Below are 20504 nucleotides of genomic sequence, written 5' to 3'. Positions count from 1 at the left end.
CAATAGTCATTATGATCTGTTAGTGGCATCAACTTTTCTGCTAGTAAATGTTATGGCTGATTGTGGGCAGCATGGTGGCTCAGAGGTTAGCACTCCGGCCTTTGCAGAGCTGGGACACAGGTTCGAATCTCAGCCGGGAATCTGCATGGAGTTTGCAGGTTCTCCCTGTGTTTGTGTGGGTTTCCTCCGACATTCCAAAAACATGGAGTTAGAGTAATGGCTTCCCCACAAAAACTGACTGTGACATATGACTATGGTAGTGACATTAGATTGTGAGCTCCTCTCAGGGACAGTTAGTGACATGACTATGGACTTTGTACAGTGCTGCGTAATATGTCGGCACTATATAAATACTGTGTAATGATAATGCTTGGCTGGGTGAATCAACACACTACAGGTGAATATTTTTAGCAACCAACGAGACTCACATTAAGCGTCTTCCAAAGTGCAATGAGCTCCTCCTCACTCTTCACCCTCTCCCCAGACTCAAGGCTCTCCTCCAACCTCTGCACGGCCTTCCTGAACTCATTGATGTTGGCCTCCAGTTGACGGGCCAGTTGGAGGAAAGCATTCTCTGAGTTGTAAGTCTTCAGCAGACCCTCCTCTTCCTCATCGTTCATAATCTTCAGTTCATCAAGGGTCCGGCGCAGCTCTTCCAGCTCTCTGCAAATCTTCTCAGCACCCAGGGGTGACGTGTCTTTAATGACCTCCACTGACCTCTCTTCCAGAAGTTCTAACTGTTTCTTGCCAACTTCGACATCTTTCCCGATTTCCTGTAACAAGTAAGAGAAAACACTGAGCCACAGAATATAATGAAGAGAACTTAAGTGTTAATGATGGGAAACGCATGTTTAGCTGAGCTCCCATGATGCTTAGTGTGCCTGCAGAGATGGGGCAGTTACTGCCACCCTGTGCAACCATCATTTGCCTGCAGGGCTCTTGGCTGGAGCTGCAAAGAGACTTTGACGTGTTCTCTAATGCACCCTCCTGTATCCTGGATAAGAAGTTCTAGGTGTGTATCGGTATGCTGTAAACTCTGCACACACCCTTATTAATAATAAAACAAATGACATTCCAAAGACGACAGATCTCTATGACTGAGCTGAATAAATGAATAATGAATGTCCTAATACCTGCTTACTGATAAAGCATTTACCAGAAGATAGTAACTACAACCAGTAACCAGTTATAGTAACTACAATGGAACCCAACACGGAGACGTTTATTGGTCTTATTAAAGATGAAGTCCCCTATGGTCCTGCATGGCCTTCATGCCACCAGCTATTGAGCCACCATAGTGAAAGAATGCCAGATACACCATAATTATTGTTCACTGAGTTTTATTATTTTAGATCTGTGAAAATGTGGAATCAGCTCCCTCAGGAAGCAGTTTCAGAAAGCTCTATAGATTCCTTTAGGAAAAAGCTGGATGATTTCTAGAAGCACAGAATATAAAAGGGGATTAAAGTTTTAAAAGAAAGATAACATGGACTGCTGATCCAGGGAACATCCGGTTGCTTCATGGGATCTGGAAGGAATTATTCCCCTGTTGGGGTAAATTGAACCCGGGGGTTATAAGGGGTTTATTTGCTTTTCTCTGGATCAGCTATGCCTATAAGGTTTTATCTGGGATTCATTTATTTCCCTAGTGGTTGCACTTGATAGACTTATGTCTTTTTTCAACCTGACTATGTAACTTTATTTTAGGTCCACACAAACCTGAGGCTTTGATGAAGGGCAGTGCCTAAACCTCTAAAAAGCTTTGGCTGTTTGTACAAAATAATTAATAATTGGCTTGGACACTACAATCATTTGTGTGGTGCTTTCATTGCCCCAATAATATTTTATTAGGGTGAAGTTTAGGCATACAGTATACAAACAACACAGACACAGATAGGGATTGTTATCTCTCCAAAGATTTGCATTTCTGTTCAGAGATTTGTATGGTCGGCTGAGCCGACACATTGCAGGTTTTATACACACCTGCAGCATGTTCAGTCTGGTCTCTGTGGATTCAGAGGCCGAGCCAACGCAGCACTTCAGCTTCTCAATTACACCGTTCAGCCAGGATTTAAAGAGGTTGACTTCCTTTTCGTAGGCCTCGTGATCCCTCCAGATCCTCTCCAGACACTTTGTCCTCTCCTAAAATTACCAAACAAACCCATCAGATCTGTGACAACATTGGTAGGTAAAAAGTTTGTCCTCTTTACTATAGATATAACTGTATCTACTATTATTAGCTGACAATATGCAGCAATGATCCCATTTCAGATAATTATTCATTGCCACCATGACACTTATTGAAAGTGAACCTGTCATTATTATAACCTATGCACATTACCCTAACAGGAAATGGGGGTACCACCAGGCACTTGTAATACCCTGGTAACCTGTTAACGCACTTGGGAAGCTTGCCATATGCAGATATTGTATTGCCTGTTACCTGATACTAAGATAACCCCTTCCCCTCCACCACATCTCACAAAGCATGCAATCTATATCTAAATGACAAAGTAGATATCCCCAGATCTAAGGGTGCCTGCAATGCACTCCAGGAACCCCTGAACCTATGTGGGCTGCCTGTCATATACAAATATGGACTTCCCTATAAACCGGTGGTAAGACATTACATCACCTCCAACAGGGATAACAATACTGCTCCTGGCAATGCCTTCTCTCTCCCCTTGGCTATCATTATCCAGGGTCACCACATTTTTGGGTGTTCCCATCAACCCACCCACTTCTTTATTATGCTCTCTATAATATAAAAAAAACACAAATCGAGAAGCGATGGTGGGAGTCCTAGTACAGACCAGGGGACTGTGCAATAATGGGGGGAATCTCTCACAATAGGCAAAGCAAAATGCAGATCCAAGAACTCAGCACAGAGGTGGTGGGGGACCCTAATAATTGGCCCAGCGGATCAGAACATAAAAAGAGAACTCATCAAAGATTCTCCAAGTGTCCTGCTTCATAAATACAAGATAATAATATCAGTGGGTTTGGGTACCCTTTAACTCTCCCTGGGAAAATCCATAATAAATAAACTCAGTGTAATGTGCTTCTCAGTACATTGTGGGACAATGAACACCAATCTTCCCTGAAAGGCACTAAACTAAATCTAAACAGACACAACACTGTACAAACAAGCTGGACGGAAGCTTGAACCACAGCCAAAGCAAAGCCGTTCCCTGGTAGAGCTCCAGAAAGTTGTAAATAGAAGAGCAGGTGCCGGCTCTCATGGAGGGGAAGGGAATTAGCCAACAAGAACTCGGCTCAGGTAATCAAGAGCACAGACGCTGATAATGAAGGTCACAAGTCATTTACCCCAATGTATGCCAAGGACATAAGTATGACTTGGGCAGTCTATGGCTGGTAGGGATTACAGGGACTTGTGGTTCCCCTCTAGCTGTATTGCCTGTTCATAATTCAATTCTCAACACCTACCAATCCTGCTTCTCCCTACCCCAATATGAACTACATTAACCTCCACAACCCCAGCTGGTAGCTTACCTACTTACATCACTACAATCCCTATTCCAACAAAATGCGTTCAGTGCTGATCATCCCTATCCTTATTTCCCCATACGCTTGAATAGGTCCATGTACTGACTATAGATATAGGGCCCATTCAATGGTAAGAGTGCTGGCACAACTGGCGTTAATACCAATTTTACATCTGACCTGATCCAAGAATTCTACCTATCATCAGGGGAGGAATCTCATTCAGTCCTGCTTGTAGTCTATGGTAGAGGTGTATTACAGAATCATGCAATCCGCTGAAGGCAAATACCAACTCCATCCTGTTCCAGGATCTCCGGCTTGCTGATATATAAAGCTTCCCATGCTTGGAGGTTTCTGACCCCCTACCTTGTTCACCTCTACTACTAATATACTACAAGGTTACCAGAATGGTGCCATTTTTGGTATTTTCTGGCCCCCTACCTGAGTTTTCTTCTTGATCTGCTTGTACTCGTTTGCCAAGGTTCTCTGAACACTCTCATCCACGCTGGGGTCTCCTATGCGGTTATACAGGGACGATGCCTCCTCTAGAAGTCGGTCCAGCAGTTTGGAATGGTTGTTGACATCTCTTAGAAGGACCTGAGCTTGTTCATATTGCCAGCACTTCTCCTTGCGGCCCAGCTGAAGCTCCATATCCAGCTCCAGCATCAGCGTCATGTCGTGGACCCAGGCCGTGAATTCGTCTTTCGCTCTGAGATATTCATTCCAGTGCAGCCAGACCCACTCAATACGGCTGTAACAGAAGAGACCATGAGCATTTTATATGGGGCAGGATCACATACAGGTCAGGATACAACATCAGAGCTAACCTTTCACAAGGGTCTAAGTAAACATCTAGTGCTGGGCTTTCCTATTGGAAACCCCAGCAACCATATGCACCCGCATCAAATAGCCAAATATCATTCATGTTACCCCCAAACTCTCTACTCACCTGTGACAGTGTGTCATGTAGGTGGTGGTCTCCTCAAACATGGCTTTTATCTTCCCCAGCTTGATGTGGATTTCATGCTTTTCATCGTCGCTGCTTTCACCAAGGAGAGTCTCTGCTTTGCTCAGCACCATTTCCAGGAGGAGTTTCCCGCCCTGCTCCAGGGCACAGATTTTCTGCAAAATTCAATAAATCAATTAGTTATAGAGAAATAATTGCTGGAGAGCCCCCGGCTGTATTATCACTAATATTGGCATTGAGTCATTATTTTGGTTGCAATAATAATGTTATTAATGTGTAACAAATACAAAGATATCAGAATTCTGCACATCCCCAGCTCCTGCATTCTATTTAATCTTCATTTGATATTAATACAAAAATCAATATACAGCTTTGTCTGAAATAAGCTGCAATCCTCACTGCAAAGCCAAAAATGTTTTTTTTTTTTTCAGAATGTGGAAATATTCGGTGCTCTGCCAGGTTTTGAATGCAGCCAGCCTTCATTGTTCCCTCTTTACTGTTCCGTCTGACATTCATCCCCTGGCCAGGAAATTTCTCTAATTTTTACACAGACAGCAATAAAAGCCCAGAGGTTCCGACCCTTCTGGCAGAGGTTCATATTAGTATTCCACAGACTCAACTCACAACACAAGATACAAAAATTACTTTCACCTAATTAGATTTAAAAGTTACAGTCACATAGCTAGAGACGGTCAGAGACTGTACAGGAGACGGTCAGAGACTGCAGACACAGTACAGGAGATGGTCAGAGACTGCGGACATAGTACAGGAGACGGCCAGAGACTGCAGACACAGTACAGGAGACGGTCAGAGACTGCAGACATAATAATAATAATAAAAATAATAAACATGTCTTATCTCATCCTTTTTGACCTGTTGACCTGACAGAATTTATGTAAGATGATAACTTCCTGTGTGCTCTAGATACACTTTACTATATAAACACTTTATTTTGTATATATATATATATAAAGTGTAAATAGGATTTGTAGATTGAACCCAGGGCCTGTTCATATGGACAGTTGTGGAAATGGATATCAGAAATAGAAAAGTTTATGCAATGGAGTTTATGCAAACAATTAGCAAATTAAGAAACAAAGCCTTTCTCAAACTATTTATCGAATTGGCCCAATCAATATTTGATGAACATTTGACATATATTGATATATATATTGCTATAAAAGTGTCCAGTTGATTGTATAGCCTTCAGGTTTCTCTAGGTTGCTGTCTAATAATAAAAAAATATCAAAGTAACTTAAAAAGTGTCACATGATCATCCCCATCTTGTTATTTGAGATGGGAAATGCTGTGATCTGATCTAATCACATAAATGTAGGTGATTCTCTGAGCGTGGAATAATAGAAGCCTAATGAACCATTGCACACATTTCCTGGGGATCAGCTCAGCATTAATCTGTGTGAACAAACCTGTAATAAAGATTTATGATATTCTTGTTAAACAGAACAGAAACAAGTCCACCGGTCACACTGCAAATCTGCTCCACTGCTCTGTGCAGCACCATAAAGATTTCATGTCAAGGTAAATTGTCTTGGCTGGCAAGTAATAATTTCTAACATTGTCACTGAGATGCGGAAAACCTTTTGTTACTTTTCCAAAATCCCTCGGGCTCTCTGCACACAGATATATAATCCCAACCCTTCATTCTGTCTATTAATTAAAGAGGTATTGTGGAAGGGATCTGCATGCTGCGCTTCCTGGGCTGCTGTGCATTTCTGGAGGATATAATTCCATATGTTGAAATGTTTGCCAAGACTACAGCATGCAATACTGCGTAATATGCAGAGTGTAAATTATATACAGTGCCAGGCAAAAAAGAAAGTCCCACATTTGAATTTTTTATTTGACTACATTTATCTTTCATTTCAGGACACATATTTATAGTGGTATTGTTTGGTTAAATCTTTTACAATGTCACAAGATTTTCCCCCAGATTTGTATTGATGATGAGAGGATTGGAGCTGTGTAAAGTCTTCTCCAGCTCATCCCAAAGATTCTCTATGGGGTTCAGGTCTGGGCTCTGTGGTGGCCAATCCATGGGGGCAATGATGCCTCTGCTCCCTGAACCAATCATTTACAATCTGAACCCGATGAATCCTGGCATTGTCATCTTGGAATATGGCCGTGCCATCAGGGAAGAATATGCTGATGGTAAACCTGGTCATTCATTATATTCAGGGAGACAGCTGACATCATTCTTTGGGCACAAAACATTGCTGATCCTAGACCTGAGCAACTGAAGCAACCCCAGATCATAAAACTGCCCCTTACAGGCACCACAGATAAAAAACACTGCCCCCACAGGTACCCCAGATCATAACACTGCCGCTACGGGGCACCAAAGATCATGATGCTGCCCCCACTGGCACCCCAGATCATAACACTGCCCCCACAGATCATTACACTGCCCCACTGGCACCCCAGATCATTACACTGCCCCCACTATATATATATATATATATATATTGACTGTTACTAATGTTTATAGTCAGCTAAGTATAAAATATTGAATTAGATGTATTTACATCCTCAATAAGTCACAGAGGAAATAAACTTTGTGTGCACCAATATGAAGTATATTAGTGTAGTGGTCAGTGGAAAGAATGTAACAGTTAGAGAACAAAAAGATCGTTGGTGTCAGTGGTAACTGACCTGAGAGCCTGAATTGATCATGGAACCCCTGGGAACCTCTGGAGGAACCCCGGAGTTTCACAGACCCCTGGTTAGGAAACACTGCTTTGTAGTCAGGGTAGGAAGTAATGCAAAATGAATAAATAATAATAATATTGCTGCAGGTGGAGGGTGACAGGGGGAGGGTGACTTGAACAGACTTTGCCCTGCGGGGGTTCTATAGGATTCCCGGGAATGTCATATACAACTCTCTTATCTGTGTTACAAAAGGTAGAGCTTTGAACATGAACCTGCAAGTCGGCCCTGAAATATCTGGCTAGAAATGAAAGGAATTCCATGTGCAGATTTTACTGCTTTCTAGTTGCTCAAAAGTTCAAAAATTATGAAATACAAATAATACTTGTGAAAGGCTGAATGTGACACTGGCATGGCAATCCAGAGAGAGCCTTATGGGCATAATGTCCTCTACAGACCCACAAACTGCTGCCGGGGGTAAACCAGTGCCTGCAATGGGGAAGCTGCTGCATGCAGAGTGGCTGCAAGTGCTAGACACAGAATTCCAGTAGGGATTTTGGGAGCCCTTCATATTGGGCACGGCTGGTGTACAGACAGAAACTCTTTGCAGGGATGGTGGGAAGTCCTTCATAATGGCCACACTAGGTGTACAGACCCCGGAGCTCAGTGCAGGGATAGGAGGAAGTCCTCATAATTGCACAGTAGGCGCATAGACCCTGGAGCTCAGCACTGGTATAGTGGGAGCCCCTCATAATGGGCACACAGCTGGTGTACAGAGCCAGGAACTCAGTACAGGGATGGTGGGGAACACTTGTAATGGTCATGGTAGATGGATAGGCTTCACTGGTATAGTGGAAGCCCCTCATAATGGGCACAGTTGGTGTACAGACATGGAAACTCCTTGTAGGTTTGGTGGGAAGTCCTGATAATGGGCACAGTGGGTGTATGGACCCCGGAGCTCAGCACTGGTATGGTGGTAGCCCCTCATAATGGGCACAGCTGGTGTACAGACCAGTGCAGCATTGGTGACAGCCCCTCATAATGGCCAAGACCCAGAAATGCAATACAGGAATGGCACGCAGCAAGTCACATCACAAGCTAACAAATGATAAATCATTTTTGGTAGAGTGGCCCTTTAACAACCAAATATGTGTCAAGGTCATCTCATCCCTAAGACCAACCTGGGTTTCCTGAAGGCGGGATTCCAGGGCCGACCTGGGGCCCTGAGTGTTGTCATTCTCCTTCAGCCTCTGGTGAATATCTTTCATCCAGGCTTCGGCCTTCTCCAGACACGTCTCAAACTCATCCTGGGGCAACTGAGTCATCTCATGAGGTAACGCTGCAAAACAATAAAAATATTACATCACATGGCTGGGATTTAAAACCCTCCGGGGCTAATATTCTGCATTCATGTAATACATCTCATTAAAAATAACCTGCCAAAGCCGGGATTGGGCAAAAAGCATGTTTTGTACTAAAACAGAAAGCCTCACCCACTTTATCACATGACAGGGAACATATTACATGTTTAATATATATATAGAAGCGTTTCATTGGCCATTCTGTGGGCTCTGCATTTATTTTCATTTTTTGCAGTTTGAAAGCCAAAATCAAGAGAACAAAATAATCAATGATATTAATCCAATTAATCATATACATAATGATAATAATCATAGGATTTTTATTCTTATTAACACCCCGATATTTGCAGAATGTTCATAATAAGTATTCTCCTGTACACTGGGTTTTCTGATTCAGCGGCACAAATGGAAGTTTTGGCTCCGCCCTGCTGTCCTCGGCTTGTAAAATGACTCAGAGATGAATTCAAATCAAAACAAAAGTAACGGAAAGCGCGCTGGAATGTAAACGCTGGAGACGCGACACAACCTAATGAGGGATCAGCGAGGCTCCAAGGAATCTTGTTTTTACAGCATGTGTGCCAGGAATTCCTTTGGATTTCATTGAGCAGATCTGCCTGGAGGTTGAAAATGAATTCTGGGCACTAATACTTTAATTGAAATATATTTTCCAATAATTAGGAAGGATATAAATCTAAATTGTGTGCATCAAAAGTCTTGTATAAGCAGCAGTGTCATCATTACGACCTGGAAGCCGGTCGTGGAGTCGGGCGGATTCCTGGCATGTGGTAGTACTGGATCTTGGACCTGTCATTGCTGCAGGGTGCCTGGAAATTAGAAAGTCTGTGCCATAGTTGGTATGTATGCTGTGCCGATGCCGCAGGTCTACTTTAGTCATGCACTACCATTTAACCAATCACACGCTTGCTCTCTGTGCCTGCCTTGCAGACTGATTGGCTGATACATAAAATGCGCTGTGGTGGCTACAATGTCATTGCTGCATTTGCAAATCCCTGGTAACAGAACTTGGCCTGCACAATATTTAGCTGCACTCAGCCTCTAGAATCATACAGGGAATTCCTCGCTGCGAGCTGAGCTTCCTGTGACTCATTTTACCCGCAGCCCGGCGGTTTCCTCTGGTTAGTCACGAGCAGAGTAATAAAGTTATATCTACATCTGGATTTTATTCATATAACACGGAGGAAGGGCAACGCTGAGCAAAACAAAAACTTCTAACAACAGAGATGTTCAGAACTTTTAATCGATTGGAAATGCCAACACATAGCACAGAGGATTGTACAAGATTCTGCCATTCTCAATGTTTTGTAAAACAATTTCAGAACAGAATGTACTTGATGATACGTTCATGATAACTCATGCACTTTATGTCAGTATTTACCAAGACATCTCATCTATGCCTAACCAATCAGAAACTTTAAATGGGTCTTATATGTTCAGCTAATGATTTCCATTCAGATCCACACTTTTAGTGTTCTGTAAAGCTGATTTCTGGGACATTACTAATATGGGGCCTTAGGATGTACATAGCCTATGCTAACAAACGCCATGGGCATGGAATGAATGCCATTCAAACCAGCTAGAATATGAAAGGGGGGCTCATATAGTGAAGGATATGTAAGAGAAGGCAGATGATGCTGTAGTCCATCAGTCTGGGTTACTGGAGCTTCTAATGCTCCATACAGACTAAAAAGGTGTCCAGGACAAAATCATCATCAATTTCCAACAAAAAAATACTCAGTACCAGTGGGCATCAAAGTATGGCTGGAGTTCGGCTTCTGAAATCACCAGGAAATTCTGTTTCATTTTTACCTCTGCTTTCCAAACAAATAAGAGATGCAAGAAGTCATAATGCCCAATGACCCTGAGGAGTCAGACAGATGTCCCTGGAACGGCACGGCTGCATTGTGACCAGGATAAATCCATCAGCTTCTGATAGAAATTCACTAACCTAGCACAGGATCTAAATCAATAAAAAAAGTTCCAGGTTATTTTAAGTCTAAATTCAAGACAGAATGGGAGCGCAGAGCCTCCTGGGATACCTACATCCTGCATCCCTGAGGCTCTTGGCTGCTTATTCTGCGCATGATCTGATCTGAGACATGCGCAGAAGGAGCGCTTTCTTTATTGGAAGAGAAAAATTGGCGATCTAACCACGCAGGCAATCTTTTTCTCCATCTACATAACCTGATCTCGCTCCTGCGTAGTGATAGATCGGGTGACGCAGAAAGAAGAACCTGGAAAAAGAGAGACGAAGATGTCAGCACCCAGCACTTCCTGTGCGCCGGGCCGAAGACAGATACTGGGACGACGTGGGACCCAAACCAAGAAACCTCCCGACAGATCTGCGGTATTAAAGGTAAGCGTGATTGCGTTATTTTGAGTTTAGTTCCACTTTAACTGTTGATTTGTGCTCTTGTGATCTGACAGCACAGAACATTTTTTGAACTTAAAATAAAATGCTTCCAATGTTACATATAACAGAGAAACAAAAAGTTTATTGTTAGGGGTTACATTTGTCACTTTGTGACTCCTGATGACTTGAATATATACAAGTGTTTGCTTCCTGAGCCTGATAACCCGGCCAGCCTGGCGTGGGAACCTCTAGGTGCTCCTGGGACAGTCTAGTCTGGTGGCACTTGACAGATGGCACGTGTGTCAGACCGGGGTGACAGCACATGTGACAACAATCCTGCAGCTGCTGGCCCGGAGAAGAGGACCTGTACAATTGTTCTGCTCAGTCACAGCTCAGTGAAATACCCAGATGGTGATTGACAGACGCTGTGCAGCAGCTGAGATGCCCCGGGTACCTGGCTGTGTCGGCTGAGCATGCTTGGACAGATCCCCAGGCCTGCACTGCCGGCATTATATTTCAATAATTGTTTTGTTGGCTCTACAGAAAGCTGCAGCTAAAAGCAGCCCAGACAACAATATAAACCTTGCAGTGATCCATTTACCAACAAAATTGTCAGAAAGTCAAAGCCTAAAACCTAAAAGCTGGGGCTGGTAGCTGAGCAAATTTGAATTTTTGCAGGAATGTCAAGACTTGCCATTACCTAATAGCGGATGATGTGCATGCCCGCTGCCCACATTATAAAGGGCATTGCAGGGGGTTAGAGCCTTTGAAGCTGAACTTTGAATTCCCAATGCAAGGGTTATTAGTTGGTTCTGCTTTGAGAGAAAACATAATTTTACCCCTCACCCCCCAATTTGTTATTGCCACACCTCTCCTCTGTGCCCAGTGCTCCAGATTGTTAGCAGAGACTTGGCGTGATCCTATACAGTGCAAGGCTTATAGACTGGCATCGAATGAGATCTGATCAGCAGTCAGACTGACAGCACAGCAAGGTCTCTGCCATGGCTCCGTGGGTCCTAGCAAAGCAGGAGAAGAGCACTCTCTGTGTTGAAGCAACAGCCTCTCTGCAGCGTCCCCTACTGAGTCAAAGCTATGGAGGATTGCAGGTTTGCTGGATAACCCAGGTTCTCCCATGATAGCCAATCTTATCCAGCCTTGGAGAGCTTTAATAAATCGGGTGCTTTGAGTGACTTGGAAGGGATGAATTCCAGATTCAGCCAGGAAAATTGCATTTTCGGGAGTTAGGCAATAATAACAAAAGCGCTTCCTTTAAAATTAAACACTTAATCTGACTGAGGAGCTGCTGTGCTGAGGTCCACTTGTTTCTTGAAACAAATACAGCCGATTACAAATAAAAAGAAACCTGAGAAGGACGGATTATATAACATCACACAATCAGGCTGATCGGTTGTTTCTGACTCGTGGGATCAAATTTAATCCCTGAACAAATCTGTGATTGATATTCCCCACAAATGAACTGCTGAGTGAATCATTATTGTAGGATTAAAAGGAAACCTCAAAAGACAAAGTGCCGGCTGCCTAGGCCTGGTTTACATATTAATTTGAAATGCTATAAAATGCATTTCTATGTCTTTTCATCATTTATGATATTTTATACCAGGCCATGTGGCATGAAGGTGGAATGAGATTACAGAGGTTGCTGGGGGTTCCTTGAGCAGTTTGCACCTCTCAGGTCAGTATAAGTGACCCCAATGATGTTTTTGGCTATCTGTAAGGGTGACATTCTTCCCACTGACCACCACACTAATATACTATGAGCTGTAGATATAGGGATTATAGAAGGAGGGCCCCGAGACCTGGAAGGTATTTCCAGGGTTTCTCCATGTTATAAAGGTTAAAAAACACTATATTAGTCTACCTGAGGACAAAGACTTTGCTGATCTCGTGTAGTCTGGCTGCATAACAAGTAAACAGAATTAGATGTTTAACAAGTTTTCACACCATTGTGATATGTCTTCCCACCTTATGTCGGATGTGGTGATGAGTTCTGTGGAATTGGAATTGGAATGACCCCCGGAGTATTGGATGGCATGATGGCACATTTACCCACCAGCACTGGGGTTCCAGATCTGAATTAAGGCCAGGGCACCATCCAAAAGGATTTTGTACATTTTCTGTGTTTGTGTGAGATTCCTGGGCTAACAATGAGATTGTTATAGATTATTATAGGGCCATTAGATTGTGAGCTCATCTGAGGGGCGGTTAGTGACATGGCCATGGACTCTGTCAGTGCTATATATATATGAATCAAGCTATTAATAATCACCTAAATAGATGTGATTAAATCTGAAGTGTTTACTAGCACACAGTAATAAGTATTAATCATGTTTAAGGATTCATACACAACTAATAAAGAATGGATTGGTAGGTAAGTACATAGTTAGTCAGGTAGAAAAAAAAACAAGTCCATCCACCTGGGAAACAAACTTACAACAGGGCTGAACCCAGAAATCTTCCTAAGCCGGGTGCTTACTGAAAAGTGCTGGGTGGGAAGAAATTGTAGGCGGATGGCAGCCCCTGTATGGTGACCCAACCAAAAAACAGCCGGGTGCTTACTGAAAAGTGCTGGGTGGTGCACCCGGCTAAAAGGAGCCGGGGAGATCCCTGCACAAGAAGAGCTGCAAATTCCAGATAGAACCACACATGTATCATTGATCCAGAGGAAGGCAATTGTGTATATATTGTTCTATCAGGAATATGTTAGGGAGCCACCGCTGGGAAAAGTTACATGTGGCATCTCAGTGTTCTCCCCAGAAATGATTTGAAGCTGGGTGGGAGGAAGCTGTAGGTGGGTGGCAGCCCCTGTATTGTGACCCAGCTCATCAGTAATCACCCAGAAACAGCGGAGTGATTTCTAAAAAATGCCGGGTGGTGCACCCAGCTAGAAGAGACCAGGGAGATCACTGCATCTCCTGAGGGTTTCCTGCTATAAGGAAGCAGAAAATACTCCCCAACCTCACCACCAGTGTAAATCCCAACTACAACCTCCCCTCCCCGAAAAAAATAAAAAAAAGCAGAAAACTTTTAAATAAAGCAAGTGGCTTTTTTCACAAGTATTCCTTTCAAAGCTTAATGGGGGACACCCAGAGGTTTTGTCCCTGTGAAAAACTACCAATGTGCAATCAATTATTTCACAGCGATATCAATTTGCCAAAATGCAATCTACAGAAACATGCACAGCCGATAGATTAAACTGCCCGATGCCCTAAAACTGAGAAGCTGGAGGGGGATATAAGAAACTGGGCCATTAGAGTGTAAGCTCTTGTGGGTCAGACCCTGCTTCTATACATTATATACCACGCCACAGAATATGTTGGTGCTATAGAAGTAAATAATAATAATAATGCCCATCATTGTGCCCCATGTGTGTGTTTTTTTTCATATATGATTAGAGTTGCATGCAACACAAAAAACCTCTCTCGCCCCCTCACTAAGCTGCCCGCCATTTCTTGTGACAGAGTCAATTAAGGTTTTAACATAATCACAGGGATTACAGAGGCTTTTTGTGTAATGTGGGTGAGACCAGACAGCCCCTGGCGTGTGAGACCGCTTAACACGGAGCGCGCTACTTCCGAGGAGAACACAGCTGTGCCCAAGCATAATGAAGACAGGTCGGGGCAAATACAATGATAAAACAGTTCCTTTTGATGCATAAAATGAAGATAATAAAATACTCACTTTAACCTTTTTTTATCCTCTGTTGCTTCTCAGAGCTGCTGATCTTCTGCGGTCTTTTTGCAGCCTTGTCCTGTCTACATAAAAATGGCTGCATGGCGACAACAATGAAGCATGCCAACCTAATGAAGTTTGTGTAACAAGGTGACAACACAGGAGCGGGACTAGATGCAGAGACAGAGCGTTGTCACCTTATCATTGGAAGATACAAGGATCTTTGTGGTGGCATAGATTTTAATAAAAGCTGCAGAATATATATTTTAGAGTCATCCTTGCAATCACATGCAGGCGTTAGGCGGAGGGGTCTGATGGAGCACATGGTCACCATTCAAACACAGCTATTTATAGGGAGGGAATTCTATAAATGACTCCTCAGTACTCCAAGTTATTTGTGTGTCTCAGTGTGCTGCGTTAGGGGATGACGCCAAAGCATTGCATCAAACCAGGCATGCAAAATTGAACCCAGTGCTGCACAGGACACGGATGGGTTGTGTTCTACAACACATGTGCATTTTGCTGCACTGCCCAGGTGTGTTGCGGTGCCAATAAAACTGCAATGAACTTTGCCGTGTTACGCATTTCCATGCTTTGTGACAATGTGACATAAAATGCGTGTTCTGCCTCAATGCGCTCACACACAGGCGGCAAGCAATTGGTGACACCTGCTAACACAAATACAAAATTATTTATTTATAGCTTCTGTTCAGACAAAGCCATTTCCTGTGTGACTACGCAGCAAAATGTCAATGCCGTCCATGGTGCAGGGTGTATGGAAAAATCAGGGTGTTCTGGGTGGGGGGAGGGAACATTGCCAAAAAACCTCTTTTCGTGTCTTGGTAGACAGGAAATGACATTACTATTGTTTAGAACTACTAGGGTGGACTGGAGGGGGCGCTAGGCTGAGGCTAAGCACTGGGTGGCACTAAGCATGTGGGTGGTCTGCATGCAATGCAACCTACCTAGGAACATCCACCACTCCAAACTGACATCTACCTATCAAGGTCTTCCAAGAGCCAGGCACTGCTTATATTAGGGCTGAGAATGTGCAAGTTGAGAACAGGGGCAGGGAGCTATATACAGCACCCTGTTGGCTCCTACCAACAGATTGATCTTGTATGGAGAAGCACAGAGACCCAGTGATGATTGGCAATCCCATCATAAAGGAGCCATGAGTTTCCTACACTGGAAGTATGCAAAAAAAGCTAAAAAGATCAGCAGCACTGAGATTCAAAAAAAGGTTAAAAAGAGTATTTTATGAAACTGAAAGCATAGTGATTGTTGATACGCAGGGCTTTAGCAAACACAATCAGTTTGGTCTACTTTTAGTCTCAGCTGTCTCGTATCATTAGTGGTAGAAAGTTGTCACAGAATACAAACACACACCCATATACACACAGCTCTGCAAATCAACAACAACAGTCACAGCTGGCACGCCACTCAGGAATGCCGCCTATCTCGCCTGCAGCATGGCGGCCCATGTGGTGGGTGGTGGCTGCAGACAGCTGAATTCTTGTACACCGCCACCGACCACAGCGTCTCTTCAAAGGCCAAAATACAACCCAGAACAACTGTTAGCAGCCACTGCTATACATTCTGCACGCTAGAAAGTGACAGAACAGAGGGCGATAATTTACATGAAATATTTACATGACTGCCATGTAAATATTTTACATTTGCCCTGCAAATTTTCAGCAACGGCATATTGTGAATTGTTTTATTTTACCTGAAGATGGATTTTGTGATGTTCACATTGGTTATATTGTGATCCTTTTATTTTTGTGGTGTGGTAAAAAGCTGAAAACTACTTTCATTTTTCTTTGGCACTGGCCTGGCTCTAAATTACATTTCCAGCTGCACCCCACTCTTCCTTCCTGCTGGAGCCCCCCATTATTTTATTATAAAGGTCTTCTAGCAAGTTCGGTGATATTGGTCCTTCCTCTTACCTGTCAAATAAGGTGAGAGGTGCATGCACAGGATACGGTGGATACCTGGCAATCCCGGCTTCCGAAGTTACATCATCTTGGCCCAAGCAACCAAGCCATTAACACAATCGTCTCATTGCTCAGAGGTTCCACAGCAACTTTACCTCAGGCTGAGAAATAATTTCATGTCCAACAAATAAGCAAAAGAGAAAGTGAAAGTGCCAGCCAGCTCAGCGCCAAGAACAGAGCTCACCGTCTTTGCTTCATTACAGTGTGGAGGTGACCTAGCAGTTTTACAATGCAGCCTCAGAGTGCCAACACCACAGAGGAAAATGCCAGGTCTGCTGCAATGCATGGCACAGGGCGAAATCACCTTTACCAAGCCAAGACAAATGTTTGAGTGTTTTTTTTTGGCATCTCCCAGGCTGATTCCATCTAAAGCTAAAAACTTCAATCATGGGGGCTCAATGCCACATGTGGGCTTTACCTAGGGTGGTGCACAGCCCCCCCAAACCAGACATGATATACATGCAATGCATAGAGAAGCACAGACATCCAATATTAGGCAGCATGGTGGCTCAGTGGTTAGCACTCCGGCCTTTGCAGCGCTGGGTCCTAGGTTTGAATCTCGGCCAGGACTCTATCTGCATGGAGTTTGCAGGTTCTCCCTGTGTTTGTGTGGGTTTCCTCCGGTTTCCGCCCACATGCCAAAAACATGCAGTTAGGTTAATTTGCTTTCCCCCCACAATTGACCTTACACTGTAATAAAGAGATATGACTATGGCAGGGACATTAGATTGTAAGCTCCTTTGAGAGACAGCTATTGATATGACTATGGACTTTGTACAGAGCTCTGTAATATGTTGGCACTATATAAATACTGTGTAGTAATAATAATAATAATAACACCACTGGGTATAAAATAATGAAGTCATGGTAAGTGATAATAGCCAACGCCACCATGGTAATAAGTTCTAACATTCTCTTATATAATCATGGTAACAGCACTGTGTGCAGATGGACATACAAGCAACCTCATGGAGTCATTATCACTAAAAGGGACCCAGTCTCACCATGACCCTTCAGATCCATACACACACTTAATAAATATTGCTTCCATCGTCAGATGATTGTCAAAAACTGCCCAACACTGTAAAAAGATGAGGATCCGCATTGACTCCCCAACGCCACCCAGCTCCACCATGAGTTGGAACCTTCTAACAGTCCCCAGTCCCCAATACATAGCAGTCCTAGCCAAAGCCGTGATGTATGAAGGGAAGAAGAAATATAAAGACAAGTAAACCCATCCAGCGATATCAACCCAATCCCCCCATGACTCTAAAGCTAGGTACACACGTGCAAGAACTGTCACTAGAAAACTGAACGACTAACGATTATGCACGATTATTTTGAACGATTGTATTGTGCACAATTCTGTACGTGCTGTAGCGATACGATCCACCAATAATGTACACGCACTAGATACGATCGTTTGAACGATGCAGGAAGTGACATGTAAAGGAGAAAGTGTACTGCAGAACAATCCACGATTACTGAACGTCCGTACACACATTAGATAGCAAATGAACGTTGCCCAATCAGATCCACCGGGACGGTCGTTCGTTTCCGGTGACAATCTTCGATCATCAGCGTTGTGCACGTTTTTTGTTAACGATTATCGGACGAACGGTTGTTAATCGTTTGTTTCCAACTTTAACTATTGCACGTGTGTACAGAGCTTAAGTTCTAATAGTCACCTATATGATCAATATCGGTCTCTGAAGTGCTGTATGAGGCACAGAGCGTTAGGAGTTACACATTTTTTTATGGAGGTAAAAAATTTACATTCCCACATTTAGTTACCAGGTCCCACCATGACCCAAAGTTCTGACTTTCTCCTATATGATTAGTAACACTCTCTTATAGCACGGCGCTGTCAATGTGGTCCACTATAACTAATTATTGCATTCCCAGGGGGACATATCCAAATATAATGTCCCTGTCTCACCATGACACAAAATTCCAACACTTTCCTGTATGATTAGTAACGCTCTCTAGTAATGCAGAAAAAATCATGGTGACCTGGTATAAGAAATCAATACAGTTATCCGGAAATGATTAAAGTTCTAACACTCTGTAGGAATGTAGCGCTGTCACATCGGCCCATTGTAACAAACTCTTAGGTCTCCTCTCTGTACACATTTCCAGAGGGACAAATACAGCACCCTGGTCCCTGACCCTCCGAAATGCCAAGCTCTAACACTCGTCTATAATATGACTCTCCAGTAATACACAGCTGTCACAAATCTTACTTCTCCTTTCTGTGCTCCAGGAGGTCTCGCAGTATTTACTCCATGAAGCCATAGGATATAAACATTCCGGGGGGGTCACACACACACATATTGTCCCTCTTGTATGATTAGTGACTCTCTCTAGTAATGCAGAACACTCTCTGATGATAGTAACACTTTCTGGTATTCAGAGTAGTCCAGTGCAATAAATTCCTACATTCCACGAGGGAAGGGGACACCTTTAGTAATAAGGTCCCTGATCCACCATGGCCCAACATTCCAGGCAGTCTCTCTAGTGCAGTTTTCATGCTTAGTGCCCCAATGTATCAAACTTTCCCTCTATGATTCCCCCAGCACATACACATTCCCAAGGGAACATTTAATATGGTCCCTGTCCCACCATGAACCCCACCTTCTAACGCTCTCCTGTATGATTAGTAACTCTCTGGTAATGCAGAACACTCTCTGGTGCCAGTTGCACTTTCCACAATACAATAAATTCCCGGGGGGGCACACTGAGTTATAAGGTCCCACCAAGAACCAACATTCCAGCACTCTCCAATAGTCACAGATTATAAATAACATTATAAGTAACAAATTATTCCTTATGCTCTCTTTACACAGATCTTGGGGGTCCCTGCCCCACCTTGGCACCAAGTTCTTACACTCTCCAGTAATGTAGCACTCTTATCTTCTCTATACACATTCCCAGGGGGGACAAGCACAGTCCCTGAGCCACTGTGACACCAAATCCTGACACTTTGTATGGGGACACTGCCCAGTAATACAGAACTGTCACAGACTATTATTTCTCCTCTCTGTATATTTGTCCAGGGGGTCACATTTACCCCCATGGTCCCCATGTCAGACAGGTTCTCTCCATTAATACAGAACAGTCTCTGCACATTCCAGGCGTCTCCGTAGTGCAGTTTGCATGCACAGTGCCCCAATGTTAGAAATGACAACTTTCCCTGTAACAAGCCCGAGCACATACACATTGCCAGGGGGTCACCTATATGTTCCCTGTCCCACCATGATCCGATCCCACTTCTAACATTCTCCATCACATTGTGTCCCCTCTCTGCACATTCCCAGGGGGCCACAGTCACTTATATGTTCCCTGTCCCACCATGACATTAAGTTCTAACACTTTCCTGCACATGTAGTCAGTTTTGGGGTGATCCGGGCACCCTGGACTGCATTTACCCCCAGCACAAGGAGCTCTAGCACCCCTCCTGCAGCCCGTTCGATGTCATGCAGTCACACAACTCTCCCCTTAGCCCTGGTCTTCCTGTGCCCGGATCGGGTCACCCCCAGCACTGGGCACCATTGGGGTATGGGCAGTGACGTACCTGGTAGTATGGAGGGCAGCAGGCGCTGGTTGTACACTGGACCGGATTCGAAGCTGAGCTCCTGGCAGGGGGCGGAGCCTGTTCCATATTTGGGCATAGTACAGGGAGCGCTGTATGCCAAGGCACTGAGCATGTGCAGTGCGCGTGCCCAATCCTGGCAGCTGCTACAACGTAACAATAAAACAATTCTTCCTTACAGAATCCCTGATCAGCATGGAGGAGTCATCGTCCTCTCATTACTAAGGAACTACACCTCCCAGCATAAGCCTTAGGGCACTACAACACCCAGCATGCAGTTGTTTAGTTCTGATTTGCAGAGTGAAGCAGGCTGCTTATATCTGCTGTAGAACTACAAGTCCCAGGCAGTCTGTTATTA

The 20504-nt window shown here is 43.8% G+C and overlaps 1 protein-coding gene across 7 annotated transcripts in view; it reads right to left on the bottom strand.

The window, feature by feature from the left end:
* SYNE3 (spectrin repeat containing nuclear envelope family member 3) overlaps nt 1–20206 on the bottom strand; it is a gene marked incomplete at its 3' end in the record, with an annotated part of 40232 nt that extends 20026 nt beyond the window's left edge. For 6 of the 7 annotated variants that reach the window (XM_072428060.1, XM_072428062.1, XM_072428063.1 and 3 more), the window contains 6 exon segments: nt 429–773; nt 1984–2142; nt 3946–4255; nt 4454–4626; nt 8317–8474; nt 20129–20206. In XM_072428060.1, the coding sequence (XP_072284161.1) occupies nt 429–773; nt 1984–2142; nt 3946–4255; nt 4454–4626; nt 8317–8460 (1131 nt within the window). 7 annotated transcript variants of the gene reach the window in all.
* Between the last annotated feature and the right edge of the window lie 298 nt (nt 20207–20504).

This window comes from Pyxicephalus adspersus, chromosome 12 (genome assembly GCF_032062135.1).
Source record: "Pyxicephalus adspersus chromosome 12, UCB_Pads_2.0, whole genome shotgun sequence".
NCBI classification, from domain to species: domain Eukaryota; kingdom Metazoa; phylum Chordata; class Amphibia; order Anura; family Pyxicephalidae; genus Pyxicephalus; species Pyxicephalus adspersus.
This window is presented reverse-complemented; position numbering and strand designations above follow the sequence as displayed.